This window comes from Bactrocera tryoni, chromosome 1, assembly GCF_016617805.1.
Source record: "Bactrocera tryoni isolate S06 chromosome 1, CSIRO_BtryS06_freeze2, whole genome shotgun sequence".
NCBI classification, from domain to species: domain Eukaryota; kingdom Metazoa; phylum Arthropoda; class Insecta; order Diptera; family Tephritidae; genus Bactrocera; species Bactrocera tryoni.
Window position 1 is genome coordinate 28,317,241 of NC_052499.1, and position 15,338 is coordinate 28,332,578.

Consider the following 15,338-nt stretch of genomic DNA (forward strand, 5'->3'; position numbering starts at 1 on the left):
CAGAAATTTTATTCGATACTTCTTTTATTATTGGAAAACCTTTGTTTTTTGTTAAAATCGAATTAAATTTTCGTACTCTAATATCGTTACCACTTTGTTGAAGTAATTCTTTGGCCTCCAATATTACTCTAAGTTGAGTATGCAGAGCTAATCCGTTTGATTCCAAAGTTTTCATTGATTTGAGTATAAACTCGAAATTACTTGAGATAGAAATAAAGTTGAGGCGGACGTCATCATCGTTTTGAATATTAATGGCAATTTGTATAAATTTTGATTCAATTTTATCGAGCAACAAAAGTATGCATTTATTTTTTTCGAAATTTTTCGCATAATAAAAAGCTGCCTCCAGCCAAGTACCCCATCGAGTGATAATAGGCTGTGGAGGCAATTCGAGCTCTGGCTTAGTGGCTTTGAAAATATGTACTCTTTTTGGCGCCTTAACAAAATTTTTTTTACGCTAGAGATTAATTGGTCGACTTTTGGACTGCTCTCGCGAATCTTTTCGCATACTCTGTGGAGGCCATGAATGAGACATGTTAAATGCGTCATCTTTGGATAGAAAATCTTCAAAGCAGTCACGGCTTTCACCACATACGGCGCAGCGTCTGTGAGAAATAAAAGAATAACAGTTTTGTCAAATTTTGGGTCCAACAATTTAATTGCATCGTCAAAACATCTAACAATAGCAGCGTGATCGGGTTTCTCTAACTCTGCTACATGCACCAAAAAATGTTTTTTGGCCTCTTCGGGATCCGTATCCAATATGCCACAGACGACGTTAGCAATGTATCTCCCAGACGAGTCGGTTGTCTCGTCAATCGATATCCACAAATATTTGTTTTTTATATGCATTCTTATGGTTTCAAGAGTTTCGTTGTAAATTTCACCAACTATTCTACGCATGGAGGTTTCTGAAGGAATAGTTAAATCTACATATTTTCCAAAAAAAAAACTTTTTAGGTTTTCATTCCTTAATTTATAAAGTGGAATGTCCGATGCAACTAATGCTTTGCATAAATCTTGCGCAAACTGATTTTGATTGGAACTTGTGGTTTGAGTTAATAATGGCTGCGTACTCGTTGATGATTTTTTCCGCTTCACTATGTGCCAAACTTGCAACATGCGATTGCAAAGAGTATAATCTTTCTGAAGACACAGACTTGTTGCAAGCTTTGCAAAAAAATACGACGCCACCAGTTTTAAAAAAAAGGATATTTCGCGACATAAAAAGCTAATTTGTCCGTTTTTGGCTGTTTTGCTTTCGGCATTATCTAAATTATAGAATAAAATAAATAAATCACTTTGTTTAATTGAAATTGAATAAATTTACCTCACTCGACTCTGCAACTAAAAATTACATGCCCGGCCACGCTAAATAACTTTATGTTAGATGTGGTAAACTTCAAAACATCTGTTCACAGAGATGTGACGTATGATAATTTGTGTATCGATAATTTTTCAAATGTAATCGAAATAATGAAAATGGCTACTTGAAGTAGCATTTTTGCATAAAATTGCATTTATTGTTCAAATTGCTTCATAAAATTGTATTTATTTGCAAAATTGACACTAAAAAGTCATTTTTACAAAATATTGCATTTATTGCTAAAATTGCAAAAAAAATTGCAACAACAAGTTTAGTTTAAATTAAAGAGAAATTTACAAAAGGTATTTCTAATTAACCAGCATTAGAATTGCGATCACGACAAAAAACTTGCAAATGCAATTTTTGGGCTGCCCTATTTATGATGAATGAGTTATTGTGGATTGCTTTCCAAACAGACTACGCCGAGATCTAAACCCGTCAAGAAGAATTTTGATGATTAAGCTCAATAATGATTTCGACTGATTTTTGATAAATTCACGCACAGTTTCGATGGAATTTCCGGGGATCACGGATTTCGCTTGGCCCACATGTTGATCGTCATTTATGTCCTCACGACCACTTTAAAAACGTTGAAACCACTCGTGCACTCTGCTACGGGATAGGCAATCATTGCCATAAACTTGTTTCATCAATTGAAACGTTTCGGTCAAAGTTTTACAGATTTTAAAACAAAATTTAGTGTTGGCTCTTTGTTCGAAGCTCATTTTCGCACCGATAACACAAACATACTGACACTTAAAACGCAATAACTTCACTTCGAATAGATGAAATGTCATCACTCTCACTGGACAATCGATAAAGATAGCAGATTCTAACGCTCCAGTCGACATATAGATGGCGCCACCAGGGGTCGCTAGATTCAAAAAGTCCTCTTTACTTTGGAAAGCATCTTGTATGGTCATACTGATTTTTATTTTTCTTTACCAGGGGCAATCCGATGTTTGGCTTCAATTCATATGGCACATAACTGATATGGGTGTCTGAGTTACTTCCAAAAGTTGAGCGATGTTTTCTTGTATTTGAAAACAATCTTCAACGATTAATGCTTTCAATTCTTCATTTTGAAAGTTATTTGGCCGCCAAGAACGATCTTCGTCTCCCAAATCAAAAACACCACTTTCAAGTCGTGCCATTTACAGTTTTGGCACATTCGTTCAATTAGAGCACGTTTACTAGTTACAATAATATTATTTATGAATCCTAGATGTCTCAAAGTGAATTAGTAACTGAATATCAGCGGTTCGGAGAAGTCACAATAAACCGTAGCATATAATATTTAGGTGTTAAAAATGACAAAAAAAAAAAAAATACTGCTTAGCTATCTTACGTAATACCATACAGGCATAGTGAGTGGTACATACATATTTTTATACTCTTTCAACATGTTGCTATCGAGCTAACAAATTACCTAAATCTAAGAAAGCACATAAATAAGGTATACATAGAAGTTCAATTTAGTGCAGGTGAACGCACTGGCTGGGGGCACCTGTGAGCTAAAACTTTTTAAAAAGTGGGCTTGGCTGCGCTCTGTAATGGGTTTAATATACATATTTTCTAGACAACTAAAGTTACAATAGCCATATTCACTCAGGAGAAATCACTTAAGCATTTCTACCAACTCTATAAAAATAGATGAAATCGTATGAAAATCCCGCTCACTAGGACTGTTAAAAACTATAAAAAGCGCAATAAATCAATAACTGAATACGCCAGAGACATAAAATTTTACATGTGAGATGATATGAGGGAACTTTCTGGGAGCAGGGGTAAAAATTGGATGATGGGAGTGGCACCGAACTATTCGACTAAATTTTGTACGTGACATTATTCTCACATTCTTATGTCACAGTGCGAAAATGAGCGAAAGTGAACTACAACCACGCCTACTTCTCATATAGCACAATTTTAAATTAATTTGATTCTTCTACTTTCCAGTACAGTTTCATGTGAGGTACCTTGATGAATCTCAGGGTAGGTTTTTAGCATGTGAAATGTGTTATGGAATGTTGATAATATCTGTTACTGGAAGAAAAGGATAAAATCGGGTCAATACTATCCCAGACTCTCATTTTTTCCTGAAGGAATTTCTCGGACTTTGTTTCTTGCAAATTGCAAGAGTATAAAATGTTTGGTTACACCCGAACTTGGTCCTTCTTTACTTGTTACTTTTTGAATCATTTCAAAAATCAACTGGACTGAGTTTCGATAGGTATAAAGTATTTTTTTGATTCATAAATATATTCTGTCATTTTATCTAAATTAACACACCCAATTCAGCCAGGTTTTGCGCATTCAAATCATCCTTCAAAAATCTGTCTTGTTGCTGCTGCAGATTAAAAATAGTAACGAAGCAATTCTGATGAGGATTTTTTAATTTTTGAAATCTCATTTAATTTTAAACGGCGATTGGATTCCTTATAATTGCGATATCTCTTAGGACCCAGTTTTTTTGTCTAGGTCTAGTTTCACAAAAAAATTTCCACCCTTTGAGTGAGTTGAGTTGAGCTATGTAGTCTTGTTATTCTTCATAGTTTATCTTCTACTCCAATTGGTGTCTCCATGTATTTTACTTTAAAGAATCGACTTTTTTGTCAGGCTTGGCGTAAGATCTTTAAGTGTTCCTTTAAAAATTTCGATTTATATGTGTATATTTATCAATCTCTGGATTTCAAGTGGCTACATATATGAACTTTAAGCCTTTCTATCTGAAATGAATAATGGATTAAGTGAGTGTTGTGTCGTTGGTAAATTTTTATGTTCTTAATTGCATTACGAGCATTAGCTGTGGCGGTTCCAACCATATTGTGACAAGAAGATAGAACGTGAGTGGTTTCTTGGCTCGAATCCATATTTGTAAGTATTTAAATAGACAAAATCAGAAAAATCTGGCTAAATCCAAAATATTGAAAATAATTATTTTATAGATAGATGGTTTTATATATAGATAGTTTATGTATCTACATAAGTGATGTAAGAGCCGTTACTTACTTATATGCCACTCAAAATCAATGTTTGCCCACCCACAACCGCCAGAATTTAATACAATATTAAAGTATTTCCAAAGTATACTGGATATAATTTTTCAGTTTATGTGCCAAATGGAAAGTTCACCCACGCATGCATAATAAATCTATTTATATTTGCACTCACACACAGATACATACACATGCGGTTGTTTGACGAATAGCAATATTTGCAGGCACGACCCACGCAGCATCAAACAACGCCCGCCATCCTTCCCAAAATATGCTGAATGCATTGATATCTAAGGTCGTCTTATTGTTGTCGTTGTTGTTGAAATTTTCAGTTTTTCTTACGCATCATTCAATCGATTTAGTTTCCTTGCTTCCATTCGAAGCTTCTGCTCATTTTTCGGCAGCTTTTAATTCAACGCTTTCAGCTAAATTCTTAAAAAGCAATAATTGACGGGTTTTTGTAAGAAAAATGTCATGTTCGGTATAAAATGTGTGTCTGTGTGTCTGCAAATTATGGACTTTGCTCGCAAAATATATTTAAGCCACTTTGTCACTCACTTTTCCAACATCGCATTTATTTTATTAGCTGTGTGATTACGCTAACCCACTCGTGGGGATACAGTGACCTGCAAATAAATTGCAAGTTGGTAATGATATTTTAAATTATATGGATATGTGAATCGTATAGGGTATATGTAGTATATATATAAGTTAAAACAGTACTAAACGAATCAAAAAAAGATAGGGTTTCCAAAAAATTCCTAAACAACTGCAATTTTATTGCTCGCAATTGTAGCTCAAAGTATGTGCTTATAATATATTTTGGCGATTGCACTTAAGTGTTATACATATTTAATATCTCTCATATGCTTTGTGCCTTTTATATAACTTTTTATTGTCGCGCAAGCATGCATGATTTATTGCGGAAAATTTCTAGTACAAAAAGTAGCTCATACGCAGTGGCGACCATGTTTGCTTAAATTCGCTGCTGCCAAAGCACTGAGTGTGTATGGTATACATGTTTGTATATTTGCACAAAGCCAAAAGTTAAGTATGAAATTTACATAAAATGTCAATTTTGCATAAAATTTACTCCTCAGTCCGCCCTAGAGAGTTTTCAACTGTATTTAAATAGTGTAGGATTATTTTTAGTAGCTTAACATTAGAAAATATTTTTTAATAGTGGCATGCAGTGCAGTGGTTAAGAACAAAGTAAAAATATTCTACTTCTAGGGAAAAGGGAGTGTGGTAATGTTGTAGGAGTCAGCACAGGGCAGCTACTCTTAAGATCCCACCTTCAGAAAAATCGGATGAATGCAGAGCATGTACGAAGATAATTACATGCAGGAATATTTAGTGCTTCTCCTTTTTTAATCAACCTACCAACCAAATCTAGACATGAAACGTTTAACCAGTAGAAATATTCAGTTGATGACAATTTATTGCAGTTTTACTGGATTATATCTTCTTTTTTATTGGCGTAGACACGGCTTACGCGGTTATAGTCGAGTTTACAATAGCGCGCAAGTCTTTCTTCCTTTTCGCTGCTTGGCGCCAATTGGAGATTTCAAGCGAAGCCAGATTCTTCTCTACTCTTCTTCTGCTTCCCCCGTCGGGTACTGCGTCGAATACTCTCAGAGAGGAGGTCTTTTCATCCATTTGGACGACATGTGCTAGATAGCGTAGCCGTTGTCTCTTGATTCGCTGAACTATGTATACGTCGTCGTATATCTCGTACAGCTCATCATTCCATCGAATGCGCTATTCGTCGTTGTCAATGCGCAAATCATCATAAATCTTCCGCCGAGCCTTTCTCTCGAAAGCCCGTATCGTGATGACAGGAGATATTTTGTTTTGCTCTCGTTCACTAGCATACCCATTTGCTCTGCTTCCTTGTCTAGTCTGGAGAAAGCAAAAGTAACGGCGTTGAGGCCGATGATATCAATATTGTCAGCAAACGCCAGCAGCTGTACACTCTTATAAATGATTGTACCTGCTCGATTAAGTTCTGCAGCTGCAACGGCTCGGAGAGGTCCTTCTCGATCCTGACCGAGCTTTTGGTATTGCTCGGCGTCAGTTTACACAGTCGTATTATTTTAGCGGGGATACTAAACTCAGATATAGCGGCATAAAGGCAGCTCCTTTTCGTGCTGTAAAACCCAACTTTGAAATCGACGAAGAGGTGGCGTAATGTCGTTCCTTTTTTACAGGTATTTTCCAAGATTTGGCGCATAGTGAATATCTGGTCAATTGTTGATTTTCGAGGACACACTAACAAATTTCAATTAGTTTGTTGAGGGTGGGCTTCAGTCTTTCACACAGTACGCTTGTTGTTCTTCAGATGGGTAATTGATATTCGAAGTTCTTCATTGTCGGGCAATATAATGCCGCTCCATCGTCATCGATTGGGGCATCGCGTTCATCATCTCTTGGTTTATGCTTTCACCGCCCTTCAGCAGGCTGGAGAAGTGTTCACTCCATAATTTCTGTACGCTCTTGGCATCAGTCACTAGATCACCTCTGTGGGTTCTACAAGAGTATTCTCCGGTCTTGAAATGCCGTCCCACAGTTCCCTTATACCGATTTGTTGAAGAGTGCTCTCAGAGAGAAGGAGTGCAAGTCGAGTAGAAAATCGTTCGGCTATATGTTGTGATTGCAGTTTCTCGTCATCAAACCTTCCTTGTGTTTGTTGGCGTGCGTTTTTTGCTGCACAGCGGCGGGTGCGAATCTTAGCTGCAACAAGATAGTGGTCCGAGTCGATGTTAGGACCTCGGAGCGCACGCACATCTAAAATACTGGAGACGTGTCTTCCGTCTATCACAACATGACCGATTTGGTTGGTGGCCTTTCGATTCGGAGACAGCCAGGTGGTTTGATTAATTTTCTTATGCGGATATTTCCTCGTGTAGGATGAATTTACCGACCGTACTACCAAAAATATCTTCCTTGCCCACCCTGGCGTTAAAGTCGCCAAGCACGATTTTGATATCGTGGCGGGGGCAACTCTCATAGGTGGGCTCCAAGCGCTCATAGAAGGCACCTTTGGTCACATCGTCCTTCTCTTCCGTCGAGGCGTGGACGCAAATCAGCGATATTTTGAAGAACTTCGCTTTGATGCGAGCTGTGGCTAGACCCTCATCCACCGTGGTGAATGACAGTACTCGGAGACGGAGTCTCTCTCCCACCACGAATCCCACACCAAAAGGACTTACTCAGTCCTTGTCCCATCCATCGCACTTCTTAAACGGCGGTGATGTCAGCCTTTATTTTCAAGAGGACATCAAGCAGCTGGGCAGCTGCACCTTCCCAATTAAGAGACCGGACATTCCAGGCGTATGCCCTCAAATCGTAATCCTTACTTCGTTTGCCATGGTCGCATCAAAAGGGGGGTCTCTCATCGGAGGCTAGTTGTTATTTTTCATTGGGTGCGTTTTTTACGTGGCGGGTCCCAAACCCAGCGCACAACCCTGTGTAGAGGATATTTCGCCTTCTCACTTTAGCTCGCCTTCAAACGGATGTTCTTCGGCTACAAAGAGGATACTTGGTCAAAGATCGAAAGTCGTGAGCTGCTTGAGTCATATGTAAAAGAATCGTTTCTGGCCACTCCCAAGTGAATTGCGATCAGAGAACTTTCCTCACTTGCGTGAACTTGTACACATGACTCCATCCTCCTAGTATACTAGAGTTTATAAATTTTCCTTGCGATGAGGCCAAATATGTAGCTCTCTTGTCTAAAATAATATATGTGAAGGGAACAACAAAACCGATATTTCAATTCGATACAAGAGAGTATGCGGATATATTTTAGGTGCAAACAAGTTTTATCATAGATTTTCGATCACTATTACTCGCTAGTTACTAGCGCTTGTTGAACTGAATGCAGCTACTATTGAGAAGATGTGCCGGTCTCACTTCGCTTTTCAAACATAAGTCACATTGATAATTATCGAAAGCCATGCTCTCTTACGCAAACAAAACCCAAAATACTCCGTTGATTTCTATAAAAGAACGCTGACTTCTCAATGGAAAAACTAACTTTTTTTGTCCTTTAAAGAGCACAATGTAGTTTACACACTCTTAAACAGTATGATTGAAGCTTTTATGAGTTACAAAAAAGTTTATCATGCGATGTGAAAGGCAGCCATTGAATCATAGAAAATTGCGCCTTTACAATGTGTCCAAATCACAAAACAATTTCGAACATTGTAGCACATTTTATGAAATTCCGCATTCAAGAGAAACTGTTATTGCACGTACTATATATATGTTTATATATTATATGTGTATATGTATGTGTGCAACATTTTCCCAGTGCAGCTTGGCACGTTTGGGTTTGGCGCTTATGCAATATTTCACATTTTATATAATGTGCCGATGAATGGGTATCATTTTGTTTTGGTTTATTCATTTTCAATTCTTCTCTTTACATATTTCACTTCCCTCGTCCCCATGAGCTCGTAATCAAAACAAATTGCTCAGCGATGCACAAATCAACAACACGCATGAGAGCGCGCCATGAGTTGAAACAAAAGAGGGCCAACTCAAAAATGTGGCAACAAAATGGCTGCGCAAATATCCGGCAACCTGGTGTGATTGTATACAATTGTATAAATACATATAAATATATATTTGCTTGAATAAATAAATATGTATTTTTACTTCGTGACGCTTTTGGTTTTACTTTTAGATTGGTCTCTGTTTGAGGGGCATGTTACAAAGTAAAAAATAAATTTTGGGGTAAAGGAAACTTTCAATGAAAATTTAAAGACCAGAAAAATATGAATAAACATTAAATTCAACTCTCGAGTTATGGCAAAAAGAAAAGAAAATTGTAACAAATTGACAGAAAAGTTATTAAATTTAGATGGAATGGGTGGATTAGGTTAAAGGTCGCTTTTACAAGGGGCACACCGTCGACAAATCTTGATTTTTGGCAATTAAAAAAATTCTTATCGATTGTTTTGAAATTTTCAGGGTATATTTATACGTGTTCCACGCTTACACGATGAAATTTTTAAAAGAACACAAAAAATTTTTTTGAGATTTCCGACGATGCTAAAAGATAGGTCCTTTACTGCTGAATAGATTCCATGGATGAAGTCCAAAAGTAAAAAACTCTCGTTAAACTAGAAGTTTTTCTCTATTCAATTCAAACTCGATCAAAATGAAATCAGAAATTGACAAAATGGCGTCGATTTTAAATGTTGAACTTTTACTCAAATATTGGTCAGATCGGATCAAAAACCAGATATGCCATTGTACAAGTATATAGAGTTATATAAGAACAAAAGAACAACAAAAATTTCATCATGATTCGATCATCATTTGGTCTTTGAGTTATCACTTTAGCAAATTCGATTAATGCTGCTTGAGGAAAACAGATAAACTGACGGAGCTGAGTGAACTGGGCGGCTACCCTTTAACTGGCTGGACTATTTGAGATTTGGCTTTGAACTTTTAGTATTTTTAGAATGTCTTTACAGGCATATTATATAGTATATTAAAACCAGAAAAATACTATATAACTATAAAGAAGCTAATATACCCTTCACAGGTGCATTTCTTTTAGTAACTATGTGTCCAATTTGTATGGAAGCTATATGCTATAGTAATTCGATCTGAACAACTTCATCCGGTATTACATTATTTCTATGAACAATAACTCATACCGAATTTCGTGAAGATATATCGCCAAATGAGGAAGTTTCCCATGCAAGCATTTGATTCCGATCGTTCAGTTTGTATGGCAGCTATATGATAAAGTTAACCGTTCTGAATAATTTCTTCGGAGATTAGATTGTTTCCTTAGAAAATAATCTATACGAAATTTCGTGAATATATCTTTTCAAATGCAAAAGTTTTTCATAACAGCACTAGATTCCGAACGTTTTTTTGGCTCAAAGAAAGATACGATATACGGAGGCCACGCATTACGCCTATGACGCGTGATAACGCGCTCACCAAAAGCTTGCTTCAATAAATTGATTGCTTCGTTGGCTGTATGGCATGCAGCGCCGTCTTGTTGAAACTGATGATCGTCAGATTAACATTCTCCAATTAAAGCACTATAAAATCATTAATCATGGCGCTATAGCGTTCCTTATATACTGTAACATTATGGAAGGTACTTTTTGAAGAAATTGAACTAATGATTCTCTCTGGGCGTAAAGCATACCAAACAGAGACTTTTTATTTAACGAGGTCTTAACAATGGCTTATGGATTATCATCATTTCAAATGCGACAATTTTGTTTATTAATATACCCGTTTAACCAAAAGTGAGCTTTATCGTTCATCAAAGTGTGTATAAATCAAGTAACAGCTGCCAGAAAGACCAAATCCGAAAAAAATACTGCCAAATGACTAATCGACATATCGATTTTCAAATTCTAAAAATAAGTAGAGTCTATAATCAGAAGTCTGAGTCTAGTGTAGTAAACTGGATATTGCCTATGACAAATATTGATTCAATTCGAACTTAATAATCCATTATCAGACATACTTAGTTTCAAAGTTTCACACGGTCCAAGCTTTCCGTCAATATTAACGTATCGCACCAAGTGCTTTTTCGAAATACAAGAGGCAACAGAAATGCTCACTTTTGTCCATAAAGTCGGTTTATAGGTAATACCGGTTAAATCATCACTTATTTTGCCTTGTAGGCGTCAAAATCCGAAATTTGGAAGTTCTAAAGAATCTTTAAAAATTTCTTAAAGGGGTAAAAAGTCTTACCCCAAGCTTCAGGAACAGAAGAAATGTGGACATTTACGGACTCGGACAAATACAAATCACAGAATGAGCATTACATAATTTTTCGCCAACTCCAACATCTCGATCTAAAGCTTTCCCGCAGCTTTTGATTTCCGAATTTTTGTATTTTTCCAATTTCAGAAGCCTTTGCTGCATGAGAAAAACTTACTTGAGAAAGTTACGACTTCACTTGCTTCAACTTGGCGCTAATTACAGAACTGCAAAAGACTGACGTGCCATTACGCTTTTAGCCAAATTATTTCCCGCTATTGATGCACTTATCAAGATGTTGCAGTAAAGAACTAAATGAAATTGAAAGCTTACGCTATAATTTGATATTAAGTGAAACTTTTGCGCGCTTTTTTGACTTTCACAAAGTCCGCAAAATGTGTTGCAACCAAAATTGCACATACACACTCATTTATGCCGCAAAAGGAAATTCCATTAAAATTATGAAGTGAGCGCGCAAGTAACGGTAGTACATCTGCCAATGGCCCTAGAGTGTGCCAAAGTGCGCTGAGCAGAATGAGCACTAAGTTTCTGGCAAATACAGCGTGCCAAGCTGCACTCGACTGTCAATGCCAATGCTTCACTGCGTGCTCGTGGGGCTTGGCAGCACATGCTTCACAATTCGCGTTCGTTGCATGCATTGTTCACGTCTTCGCGTCTGCCACTGTTTACCGTTGCTTGCTTGCTTCATCTCCAAGTAGACTATTACACATTAGCGACTGAAAGTTTGCTGTGCTTATGTTAACTCGAGTTTTAGGTGGAAGCGCTTAACTAGTTTGATGTGGAGGTTACTCATACGCCACACATGTCACGTCAAACAAACCGTGTTCATAATTGCCGCACAAATGCAACATTACTAAGAATATTAAGCACTTGCTGTTAGCAGCGCATAAGATAAAGTGTGCTCTAATTAAATATATTGCTTTTGTGCAAAATGGAGGGTATTATAGCTTCGGTGCAACCGAAGTTAACGTTTTATCTTGGTTTGGAAAGTTAACTAATAAATAATCTTCTTATAAAAATAATCAAAATAATAAACATTTCCTTTTTTCTCTTTGCAGGTTCGTTGCCGAGCGTAATCTTGTATTTCTAAAGTGTCTTAAATTAATTACTTAATATACATACACAACCATAAACATGGCAACAACAACACACATACTCATACATTTAGTCACATCATAACTCCTGGAAAAGGCAACAAAGCTGAATAAATCATTTGCTCACATACATGCATACACACATGATATAACGCTAGTGGAAACTGTAAAAGAATTCAAAAGTACTAACACATATGCTTATTGCTTTACAGCTGATAACGTAACTCTACATACATACACTGGAATTAGTAAAATTAGTGAACACATAAGAATTGAATGACAAAAAGGGCGTGTACATATAGTTAAACAAAAGCTTACATAAATATATATATACAACTACATAGATATATGTATATAATGTGAAAGAATACTTATTGTATATACTTAAATTAATAGTTGAAATCTGTTAGTCTGCTCTCAATGTGCCTAACCTCGATATTTGCAAGCCATGCTGGATCCATCCATCCTAAATAGCAACTTTGCTCCGCTAGCCAACACCCCTAGATGTGTTATGTGATTTACTTGTATGTACATATGTATGTGAATTGCGGATTGGAAATGCCTGCATGCAGCCGAATCGGTGCTAGAAGCCTCAGCTGTAAAGAAAATGTGCGTCTTCTCAAAACCTAGTATCTTTCCATTACTTATGCTTATATCCTTTCGTCTATTTTATATATTTCGATTTTTCATATTGTGTACTTTTAAGAGAATTTACTTGTATGGTATATAAATGGAATGTATGTATGTATTGTAATGATTATTATATTTGTATATGTATGCTTCAAGCTTTCCGATAATTAATTAACTTTGATTTAAAAGTGGCTTAAACAAAAGAAACAATTTGGAATAATTTTCATGGAACGAATTCAAGCATTTCCTAAAAATTAATTTAATTAATTAAGCAAAAACAAAAATTAAAAAAATTAAATGAAATACTTCTGCAATATGCCTTGGTTTTTAAACTTAACTTTAGTTTTTTATTCTTTAAACTGTTTCAATAATAAAATTATACAACAAAAAATTTAAATTTTTCAAAAAACAAAAAGAAACTTTTTAATTTTTTTTGGTTTTCTAAGTAACTAAATATTAAAAAACCAAAAATGATATTTTAATATAATTATCAAAAATAATTTACATTAATTATTATTAGTCAATTGTACACAATTATTCATTAAATACAAAAATAAAATTAATTGTTTAACTAACTTTGAAAAAATTTAATAATTAACTTATAAAAAATAATTATGAGTGATATTTTAAATATTTAAATAAAAAGCATTAATTACTAGTGTTAAATATATAGTTAAACTTTAATTTTATGGTAATTGAATAAATTTAATTAAATTAAATTATAATAATTAATTATTATTAATTAATTATTATTATTATAAATATTTGATTAAATAAATAAATTAATTAATATTAGATAATTAAATACAATTTAGATGACTAAATAATAATAATAGAATTCAATGAAATAAATTCAATGACGTAAGCTTAATTATTTAATTAAGTGAATAAAATCAAATAAATTAATTAGATAATTACAAAAGATTTTTTTATTTGGTAAAATAGCATTTTTTTAATTAAACAGAACTACTTATGTAGTTAAATAAATTAATTTGTTAATAAATTATTTAGTTAAATCAATAAATAATTTAATTTTTAAGTTTAAATAATTAAACCATATTAACTAATTATCAATAAAAAATTAAATTAATAATTATTGAACTCCTACTTAGTTGAGAATTAATTTAAATTAATCATTTGGTTAACTACAAATATAAAATTAATTATTTTACCAACTATTAAAAAAATTAAATAATTAAATTATAAAAATAATCATGAGTGGTAGTTTATTTAAATTAGTAAGTAATAATCAATTGTGTGAAATAAATTGTTAAAATTAATTTTTATTTATATAAATAAACTTGACGAAATTTTAATAATTAATTATCAATAACATTTTAATAATTCAAATAAATTGATAATGTCAAATCAATTTGAATTAAATACTTCGTAAATAAAAATAAATTAATTAAATAAAATTTATTACCCAACTAACTAATGAAATAATTAATTAGCTAAATTATAATAATTATAACTCAATTAATTAACGTCAATGAAATAAACTTAATTATTTAAATAAATAATTTTTTTAACTAAATAAAATTTTAAAATTAATTTTTAAATTAACTATTTACATAAAATTAATTAATTAGTACTTTCTTAAATCAAATAGAGCTAGAATAGTTATTTAATTAAATAAATAAGTTTGTTAATTAATTACAATTTATGATTAAACCTAATTAAAATAAGTAAAATTCAATTAATTGCATATGTATGTATATATGTATTAATTGTAACTAATCTGAATGATAAATGCTATATTTCATAATTATTTGTGATTTATTAAAGTAATTAATTGAATTAATCACTTCGAATATTCATTTAAAAATTATTATAATTTTTGATGTGTTTATTAATATTTATATATGGTAATTATAAGTATATATTGAAATTAGTGAATAAAATAAATTAGACTTTATTCATTCATTTTCCAATTTCTCTAAATTTTTTGAATGCTTTCCAATCTAATCTTCTTTTATCCAATCCTTTCTGCTTCTTCGATAATATTTTATTGAAAGTAAGGTAATTAAGATTACTAATAGTTTCTCAAAAATAAATTTAAGTACATTTTGGTTCATCGACATCGTGTTAGAGGTTTCTACGAAATTTATATTCAGGGGTGTTGTGGACTTTAAACAAATTTGCTTGCTAATCAGAATGCCAAACCAATTGTGATTTTCATTAGTGACACAGAATTTGATTGGATTCGTCTTTTCGAGCATAACAAAACCAATTTTCGGATCAGATGTTTGCTAATGCAAATGAGTAAATGTGGGCACAACTCTATTAAAAACTTACAATGAGTTCCCCAATTTTTATAATTTATTTTACTGAATGAAGAAAGAAACGAAAAGATAAAAAGAAATATTTGCCACATTTATATATTTTGATATATTTGCCGGTCCATCTTCCTTAGCGCTCCCTTTTCCTCATGAGCTGTATGGCAGTGAGAGTCCAACCATGCCCATGTACGCAGCACCCAAGACCGAT

General features: G+C 33.8%; 2 protein-coding genes across 2 annotated transcripts in view; both read right to left on the bottom strand.

Moving 5' to 3' along the window:
* The window catches only part of LOC120782506 (hypoxia-inducible factor prolyl hydroxylase), a 103,394-nt gene that overhangs the window by 23,607 nt on the left and 64,449 nt on the right, over nucleotides 1-15,338 (bottom strand). The gene's annotated exons all lie outside the window — the stretch shown is intronic.
* Nucleotides 7-1,392, bottom strand: LOC120782507. The gene is made up of 2 exons (XM_040114815.1): nucleotides 1,331-1,392; nucleotides 7-1,271 (listed from the first exon to the last, which is right to left on the bottom strand). The coding sequence occupies exon 2, from the start codon at nucleotides 1,120-1,122 to the stop codon at nucleotides 172-174; it is 951 nt and encodes a 316-aa protein (XP_039970749.1). The 5' UTR covers nucleotides 1,123-1,271; nucleotides 1,331-1,392; the 3' UTR covers nucleotides 7-171.